This window comes from Scatophagus argus, chromosome 3 (genome assembly GCF_020382885.2).
Source record: "Scatophagus argus isolate fScaArg1 chromosome 3, fScaArg1.pri, whole genome shotgun sequence".
Lineage (NCBI taxonomy): Eukaryota > Metazoa > Chordata > Actinopteri > Scatophagidae > Scatophagus > Scatophagus argus.
In genome coordinates, this window is record NC_058495.1 from 26,364,225 (window position 1) to 26,373,941 (window position 9,717).

A 9,717-nucleotide genomic window follows, 5' to 3' on the forward strand; every position below is an offset into this window, starting at 1 on the left:
TTTTATGAGTCTGAGAAAAAATATGAAAGGTCAGCAGGAAAAAGAGTTAACATAAGTGCACCACAAACAGGCCTGTGAGAGTAAAACGATCGGACTTAAATCAGACTGAATCAGTAGTAAGAAGAATAAGAGCAGCCAGAGCCTTCAATACGATTCCTAATGTGATTATTTTTGACGCTCTGTGCACATTTTGGTCTGTACCAAAAAAGAATCAAAGTTAGACAAGCAGCTGCAAAAGTAAAAATCGAAAATTAACAACTTCTCAGTTTGACGGAAACCAAAGTTTCTGGCTCCACAGAGTCAAGACAAAGAAATCAAAGGTACGTTTTCAGATTTGACTCGAAGCCCTCTGTATGATCCGTGACCTGACGCTCATTGTGAGATCGCTTTACACAACAGATACCTCTTCAGGTACCTCCTGAAAGTCTTGTCCCGTACTCCGTAGATGATTGGACTGATGGACCGTGGCAGGATATGGATGATGATGTAACAAGCGAACAGAGAGTCTGAGAAGTTCTTAGGGAACCACAGCTGCAGAGCCTGTTTTAACAGCGGTTCTGCATATGTTGACATACACAGCAGCACCTGAAACCCGTGGAGGAGGATTGTGTTTCTGGCTTTTTTAGCATCTTTGCTCGCTGCTTTTGCAGTGAAGAGAATTCTGAAGTAAGTGTAAAAGATAACAAACCAAACAATAACCAGATAGATAATGTAGGTGACATCTCTCTTCTTGATGATGTGGGGATTTGGAAAGGCCGTTTCCCTGAGGCAGAACACTCGGGAACGAAAGAAGTCCAGAGGCTGTGTGGCCAAAGTCATGAAGAGATCAGGAAGAACAGAAAACACACTCGTCACCCAGATCAGACCAATCAGCATTAATGTTCTCTTGACGGTGCAGATCTGCACATGGCGAAGGGGAATGCAGATGGCGATGTAGCACTCCATCGCCATGCAGGCCAGGTTCAGAGGAGTGTTTTCAGTGGTGAACAGGGCAAGAAGGATGAAGACGCAACAGACGGAAACATTTATTTTGTAGAGGAGGTAGCTGATGATGAACAGGATGACGGTCAGGGTCACTTGGATCATGTCGTTGACCACCAGGTGGAAAAACAGGATGTAGCGTGGATTCATGTAGAAGATCTGGAGGGCAGGAGGAAAGGTTTGGGTAACACCTTACAGTACCTTACATGAAGATGTGAGTATTGAGTGAGTTAGGACTGCATGGCAGATAATGAGCTACAATAACGGACACACTGACCAGTTCCTTCATGAGTCATCCCTGAGTTACCAGCTGCTAGAGATTACTTTTATTTTTATTACTAATTACCTAATCATTACTCTGTTTATGTCCTCTCAAGTAAAATGATTCATCATACTGAGTAGTTAAGTAGTCCCTCACTACTTCATGATTATGACAAGTCACGTGGCATGTAATACTTCTTAAAACCTGCGCAAATCAAAACCAGATGTGTTCATGTCACCCCAGCATGACCCCCTCTTTGCGACTGCAACTGCCCAACACCCACTGACTCATCATTTTTTGGAGGCGTGGATGGAGTAGAGAGTGGCTGATAATGTCACAACATCCACCCATGAGCCAACCCTCCGCTTTAAGCAGGACAGAGCTGCTGTTTCCAGCTTTATTGGCTTCTGTAATCATCAATATCTGTGACAAGTCCCAATCAGAACAAAATCAATTTAAAAATGTATCTGTCACATTCCCTCAGTGGATGTAGGATTAGTGCTTGTCATACCTGGTGTTTGTGAAAGGTCTGAATGAGGCCTGCGTTGATGTAGTTGATGGAGATGCTGAGGACCACAACGATCACATTCTTGGTCACAGCTTTGGTGAAGGAGTCTCGATACTCGATAACCACAGTCACATTGGCTGATGATGCGTTCATCTCTTGAAGATCTGACAACAAACAAACTGGATGTAAACAGTGACAGCGTTAGCGTTAACAGAGTAACACCATAACTTCTCCCGTGTCATTTAATGCTCTTCAGTGTTTGTCTCCTGTCATCGTAAATGACATTTAAATTGAAATGACAGTTGAAATGTCCCTTAATGTGGTGTGCTGTTTAGACACCACCCTGTGAGGTCAGTTTGGAAACAAATACAACAATTCTCAAATTTAAATCCACAAATTCACAGAAAAAAAAACATATATTATTTTTTATTATCAAAATCATTATGACTCTGGATTTCAAAAAAAGTTCAGGCACTGTGTAACACTGTCAGTAAAAACAAACAGCATCAGTCATTTACAAACAAAGCCATGAGCCCATGCAGTCACATCCTTCACACAGTCTGACAAAGTGGTGAAGTTCACCACATGCCACAGTCACCAACAATGAGACTCAAATATGTGTCATTTGAGCTGCATCATCATGATGTCCACACTTCTGTTTCAGCGACAGGAAGTCGAATTCAAACAGCACCCTCAGCATTTTGACTGCCAAACATCTGGATCAGATGTGAACATACATTTTATTTGCCAACATTAAATAAAAGAAGCACTAAGTGTGGCACAGGATCAGGGCATCAACTTAAAATGTAAAAGTAAAGGTATTGTTGTTCAAACCTGAATGCAATTTAAATCTGGCATGCAGGATCAAAAAGAGCACAAAGTTTCATGTAATCATTTCCACCCGTGTTGTCTGCATCCTTTCCAAACTGCCATAACAGAAGAGTTGATTAATCATTATGTCTGGTAAAAAAGACGGTCAGTCTTTTGAGTTTAGTTGTATTGTGTTATGTTCCATTATCATAATTGTTTTACAGAACTGATCTCAGTGTGATGAAATGTTATGCGTATCTTCTTTGCTTCTTCCAGCAGACTTCAGACTGGGATTCTGGGAATCTGGATGAGAGAATTCAAAATGTAAAACATCCAGGAAAATAGACTCACATGAAAAATCTACCAAGAAAACAAAGCAGTAACACACTGTGGTAACTGTACTGCGTAGTCACTGAGAGTACACAGCCCCCCAGCCTGTTTGTGTAGCTGTTGTTTCGGAATAACACACAAAGCAATCGAAGCGACGTGACTGAGCTGAAGGCGACGTCATTAACTCTACTGTGAAAACGTGAAAGCAAACGACTGCGCAGCACTTACCTCAGTCCATGCACTGGTGCCAGAGATGGAGTGAAGACCTTTATAGGGTCTGCTTGAGTCTTCCAAGGACTCAGGAGCGCACATACATGTGTGTGCGTGTGTGTGTGTGGTCTGTGTGCACACACACACATTGTCACAAATTTTACTACATCGTGGACGAAAGAATTCATAACAACATCAGTCAAATCAGTCACATTGAAATTAGTTTTGTGTGTGTGTGTGTGTGTGTGTGTGTGTGTGGGTGTGTGAGTTTTATCATTTTTATGCCTCTGCTTTCAGCCACAAGCACAACCCAACCGGTCGATGCAGATGGCTGCCCAGATCGAGTCAGGGTCCACTCTGAGGTTTCTGCCTTTTAAAAGGAAGTTCTTGCCGCTGAAGTGCTTGCTCATTTTGTTGGGTCTCTCTGTACCAAAAATCAAACCGAAGTCTTTGGTCGAGACCTGCTCTAATTGCAAAGTGTCATGAGACAACTTTTGTTGTGATTTGGCACCATGTAAATAGATTGAACTGAACTGAATTGAACACCTTCAGGGAACTGCTTTAAATTTGGTACAAACGTGCAGTTGCAGTCAGAGATTAATTAATAAGAATTTGATGGTCAAAAGTCAGTGCAACCTCACATAACTCGAGAATTCATGCACCACTTCTGATAAAATTTCACCCAAATGTCTGACAGGATAAAATGATGAAGTGATGACATTTTTTTGTCCAAACGGTCAAAGGTCGGTTTCACCGCGGCATCGTGATGTTTCCTGTCCAGCATCACGATGTTTCCTGTCCAGCATCACGATGTTTCCTGTCCGGCAGCAGAGCTCAGGAACAGCAGGGCAGATTGGGACCACATTTCACATGTCACATACTAAACTGGTGTCTCCAGTCTTGAGTGTCCACCTTCAAACTGTGCTGATCGTAGTGATCTTCTGTACTGAAGGTTAAACATCTAAAGCCTACACATTTTGGAGTCCATAGCTCACCACTAGCATACATGCTTTTAGAGGGATGAATGTAAATGAGTAAAAACTGCAAAACTAAGCTTACAAATGCAGCTTACAGCTTGGCTACATAACTCGATGTGCATTAAATAAATGATGGACAAAATTTACAATTTAGTCCAAGTTCGAAGATTCGGTCGCCTGCAGGTCCGGACTGAGGATAACACCTGCTGACTTTGGTGATTGTTTTACTTTTCCTTCCTGTTTACGCTCCCACTGTAAACAATGTGAACAAGGTACTTCTTCCTCTTCCTGAGTCGCTGGACGGTTTGCCAGAATTTCTTTGAGGCCAACTGAAAGTGCCCGTCTCCAAGGTCTCGGGTTTGTTCTTCAGCGACTGCCTGAGACGCACGTTGTTTGGCCTGCCGGTAGCTGTCAGCTGCCTCGGTAGTCCCATGGCTCGCCATGCCCTGCAGGACGTTTTCTTCAGCTTGACAGTCCCTTTCACCCCTGGTGTCCACCAGTGGGTTCGAGGATTGCCACCACAACTAGCACCAGAGACCTTCTGACCGCAGCTGCAAACAGCCGCCTCTGCAGTGGCGGCGTGGAACATGGCCCACTCAGACTTCACTTCGGGATGCTGTCGAAACTATGCCTTAGGTGGGAATTAAAGACCGTTCTGACCGGGTCCTCAGCCAGATGTTCCCCTGCAGAACCTCAGTTATGAACAAGCTGTGATTAGCACAGAATGCCAATAACTGAACAGCATTCCATGTCCCAACAGCTAGCTTGCCTTTGTCTGCTGCCTGAGCCACACTGCACCGGTCCCCTTTGAGGACAGACCCATGTCCTTGCTTCGGGCTGGGTCCGGCCAGGCTCCATGGGCGAAGGCCCGGCCGCCAGGCGCTCGCTGACAGGCCCCTTCCCAGGCCTGGCTCCAGGGCGGGGACCTGGTAACCTTCCGGGCAGGGTACACTTGTTCTTGATTTTGCCTTTCATGGAGGTCTGTGTGAACCATACTGTCACTTCAGTGTCACACGGTTCACTCCATACTGTGTTGTATTGTGCCACACTGTATTTATTGTCCTATTATTTATACTGTTATAGCACTGTTGTACTTCGTATTTGCGCTGTCTCATTTTTAGATGGGTGTGTTTTTTGCTCTTTAATTTTTCTTTTTTTCCATGTTTGTACTCCTTATGTGTACTCCTGTTATGCAGCGCCTTGTGGAGTCTTGGAGGAATGTTGTTTCACTGTACTACACATGCAGGGTTGTAATGACAATAAAAAAATTCCTGACTTCTTACTTAAACTGATGAACCAACTAACTGCATCAGTTTTAAATAACAGATGAGCTCACAGGATATAAAAATTAATTCAATAGAACATTTGATAATGAAAGCAAACAATTGAAGGTGCGTTTCAGAAGCACACGACTTTCCTCATGGCTTTAATGATAAGAAAAGATTCAACAGCACAGTAAAGTTATGATCAATGATTAATCAACTCTCCTGTTATGATCATCAACAAACTTTGAACTACTCTGAAGTTTCTGTTCATTGTTTTCAAAGTGAAAGTTCATGAAGCATCAAACTAATCCGACATGTGAGGCACAAAGATCGTCTCCTTATGGATTACCAGCTGATTTATCCACAGAGGATGTCGGTTTGTTTTTCTACAACCTCCTTAATGTCAGCAAACTTAATCAGCTGATCTCCACTGAGTATGCTGCAACTTGTTTTTCATTTACTAAAAAGTCCATTTAAAGTAAACTATCTTAAATGTCACGGCCAATAGACCAGAGACCAAACATCTAATGAAGATTGTTTTAATGGCAGCGATGAGAAACACATCTGATGAATCCCTCTGACGCCGTGTGTGCACACTGCATGCTACATGCTACATAACAACCTCCCCCTGAGTGTGTGACCTTCACTGATGGGGTCTAATGAGGCTGATGACACGGCTGCTCGTTCTGCGTCCTGCAGCCTGACTCACTGTCTCAATACACTGAGGGCTGCTGAAAATGTCAGGTCCCAGAAGTCCTTACTCTGCAAAGTGCAACCAAGTCTCAATTACAGTAAGTTCACTCAGTACTGTAAGAAGTGTGGAAGAAGAAGAAGCAGAAGAAGTCATAACTAATGTTTCATTTTTGTTTTGTGCAACATGTAAGAATTTTAGATTAAAATATTACTAAAATTATTACTATTACTAAAATTACAGTCGGCAGACGGCCTGCAGGACTGTTCACCAGAGCTGCTGACGTGAGGTGCATGTCGAGTTCCACTTTGGTCAAATTTATGCCCTTTTCCAAACCAAACCTGGTTCAAGTCTGAGTCTGGGCCTGAGTCTGGGCCTGGGCTTGAATCTGGGCCTGAATCTGGGTCTGGGCCTGGGCCTGGGCCTCCCCCTGTGTGGAGTTGGGGTTTTCCCCAGGCACTCTGGCTTCCTCCCAAAAACATGCACTTTAGGTTAACTGGCTATTCTACATTGCCCCAAGATGAGAGTGTGTTTGTTTGTGTGTGTGTGTGTGTGTGTGTGTGTGTGTGTGTGTGTGTGTGTGTGTGTGTGTGTGTGTGTGTGTGGGCCTTGCAACTGACCAGTCCAGGTTGAACCCTGCCTCGCAGCCCCCCTCTAAACCTGCACAGATAAACAGGTATAGAAATGGATGGATGGGAAACCAAGCAGACATTTTTACATTTTTATTTCAATCTTTATGTCGTGTTAACACCAGAACCTTTTGACCTCGTGTTCACCTTCTTGGTTCAGTGCATTAGCATGCTAATATTTGCTAACTAGCACTGAATAGCACTGAATGATATACTGTTATTATTACACTGATATTTTACTATTATTATCACACAAGTGTCCTTTAAGTGTATTTTTATATTATTATTATTATTATTATTATTATTATTATTATTGTTTTATACATTATTTATATTATACCGGACTGCTATGACAACCTAATTTCCCCCTTGGCGATGAACAAAGTCATCTATCTAACACAAAAGTATGTAGCATGTAGCATGCAGTGTGCACACACGGCGTCAGAGGGATTCATCAGATGTGTTTCTCATCGCTGCCATTAAAACAATCTTCATTAGATGTTTGGTCTCTGGTCTATTGGCCGTGACATTTAAGATAGTTTACTTTAAATGGCCTTTTTAGTAAATGGAAAACAAGTTGCAGCATACTCAGTGGAGATCAGCTGATTAAGTTTGCTGACATTAAGGAGGTTGTAGAAAAACAAACCGACATCCTCTGTGGATAAATCAGCTGGTAATCCATAAGGAGATGATCTTTGTGCCTCACATGTCGGATTAGTTTGATGCTTCATGAACTTTCACTTTGAAAACAATGAACAGAAACTTCAGAGCAGTTCAAAGTTTGTTGATGATGATCATAACTTTATTGTGCTGTTGAATCTTTTCTTATCATTAAAGCCACGAGGAAAGTCGTGTGCTTCTGAAACGCACCTTCAGTTGTTTGCTTTCGTTATCAAATGTTCTTGTTGAATTAATTTCTACATCTGTTATTTAAAACTGATGCAGTTATTGATTCAGCAGTTTAAGCAAGCTTAATAGTTTAAGTACTCAGATTTGCTTAATCTTCTGTGGTGAGCATCTGTTGAGAAAGTGAGCAGGAAGGAGGCCGTCTATTTCATTTTCATCAGTTTGTTGAAGGCCCTTTTCTATTCCAGCATGACTGTGCCCCAGTGCACAAAGCAAAGCTCCATAAAGACATGGTTGGATGAGTTTGGTGTGGAAGAACTTGACTGGCCCACACAGAGCCCTGACCTCAACCCCATCCAACACCTTTGGGATGAACTGGAACGGAGATTGTGAGCCAGGCCTTTTGGTCCAACATCAGTGTGTGACCTCACAAATGCTCTACTGCATGAATGGGCACAAATTCCCACAGAAACACTCCAACATGTTGTGGAAAGCCTTCACAGAAGAGTGGAAGCTGCCAAAGTTTTGTTGCCAAAGTCCAAAGTGGTGTAATGGGCAATGTCCCAATACTTTTGTCTATATAAAGGGTATATGACTGTTGGAGCACCAGCGACAGGCATACCAGACCTTTTTCATCATTAACATGAAGCGCTCACAGTTTGTTTCTGTTTAGACATCAAAACAACTTTGTTAGTTTGGGTTACAGTCAGTACATTAGTTACAGAAAAGTTTTGTTATTTACATAACGTAGGTTGGGTTATGTTACAAAAGTTAAAATAATGTGTTTTCAGGTGAGACATGAACAAGAGGTCTGCTGGGTGAAGGCCCTGTTATGTTCTCTCCATGCATCCACCCAACGATGAAGGTTAATGTCGGTCTTATTGAGCTGCCTGCACCGGCGACAGGTTTTGACTTCACTGCGTGGAGCTCAAATAACAACAAACCGGAGATAAAGTGCCACTAAACTTTTATATTTTTGTAATGACACTGACAAAGAAACTGGTGTGGATCAGTCGTATCATAGCTGATACTGATCTGCTGAATAAGGTCACCGTCTGCACCCAAAGCCATTCTGCTGATTAATCATAACTGTGTTTGATCCTAATTTGATCCTGTTTTTCCAGAGAAGGAAAGTAAAAAAGAAACTTCTGGAACAAACGTGTGTTGCATCACAGTCTACTGAGAAAATGTGCAGAAGGTCGTCGTCAGTAATGAAAGGAGGAGCTGATCCCCACGGAGCTGATCTTTGAACAGTCCACCAGGAATCAGCTCGGTTCCTGGTAGTCTCTCGCTTTGAAAAACAAAACTTCGGTCCTCAGGGTGAAGAGATTCTCCACATTATGGGCCTTTCAGAGAAAAGTCTGGTAAAAACCTTCGGAGTTTCACAAGTTGATCACCCAGTAACTTAATGACTTGTGTCACTCAGTCGGTGTCAACATGATCAGATTTTTAATGTTAAAATAAAAAAAACCTGCAACAACATTTAAAACTGGTCTGAGATCTGTAAGCGTTTTGACCAAAAATAGAAAAGCTTGACGCTCCTCTGAGGGACATCCTGACCTTCTGCTGATCCAAACCGAACGTGTTTTGTCCTGATTCTGTGGACTTGACGTTTTGATCTTTCTGGTGATTTGTGTTGAAGGCTCTCCAGCAGGCAGTAAAAAGGCACCAAACTGATTTTTTTCATCTTTTTGGGCAGATAATTGTTTAAACACACCATGAATTTGTGCTTTGTGTGGATTACTGGGATGACTGGTTGGGCCTTCGCTCTTATTTTTCACCTGATCCTGATCAAACTCATTGAGTATCAACCATCCAAATCCAGTCCATATAACATAATAACATTTTCTTTCATGGCTCCGTGATTTCCAAATAAATTTCTAATCATATCAGAGAAATTTCCTCAAATCAAAATTAGAGACAGGTTTTAGTTTGAAATAATTAGCTCAAATGAAGTGCTGGAGTGACCTTGACGTGAAATATGTGCACAGGCAAAGGCAAGTCAGCATACGATGACTAATTCATAATTAATGAATATTAGCTTAGGATTAAATGGAGCTTGTGAAACAGTCAAAGTAAGACAAGTCTCAGGGAGAAACCTCGTTCAGAACGTTCAGAAGTTACGGCCCAGTGTTCAGAGTCTGGACTTCAGTGAAAGGAGATGAACGGATCTGGATGAAGAAACAACAACACAGCCTGAAATGTGAC

General features: G+C 42.4%; 2 protein-coding genes across 2 annotated transcripts in view; both read right to left on the reverse strand.

The window, feature by feature from the left end:
* Nucleotides 1–9,717, reverse strand: part of LOC124057033 (nuclear factor 7, ovary-like) — a 546,992-nt gene that overhangs the window by 197,595 nt on the left and 339,680 nt on the right. The window lies entirely within an intron of this gene.
* On the reverse strand, nucleotides 373–1,904 carry LOC124057054 (odorant receptor 131-2-like). The gene is made up of 2 exons (XM_046385143.1): nucleotides 1,755–1,904; nucleotides 373–1,140 (listed from the first exon to the last, which is right to left on the reverse strand). Exons 1-2 carry the CDS (start codon nucleotides 1,902–1,904, stop codon nucleotides 373–375), a joined length of 918 nt encoding a protein of 305 aa, XP_046241099.1.

Excerpts from the sequence above, each read along its gene's own strand:
- LOC124057054 (XM_046385143.1), bottom strand. The coding sequence starts at position 1,904 with ATGAACGCATCATCAGCCAATGTGACTGTGGTTATCGAGTATCGAGAC. Across the intron at positions 1,141-1,754 it reads AGACCTTTCACAAACACCAG|ATCTTCTACATGAATCCACG; the intron begins GTATGACAAGCA and ends CCTGCCCTCCAG.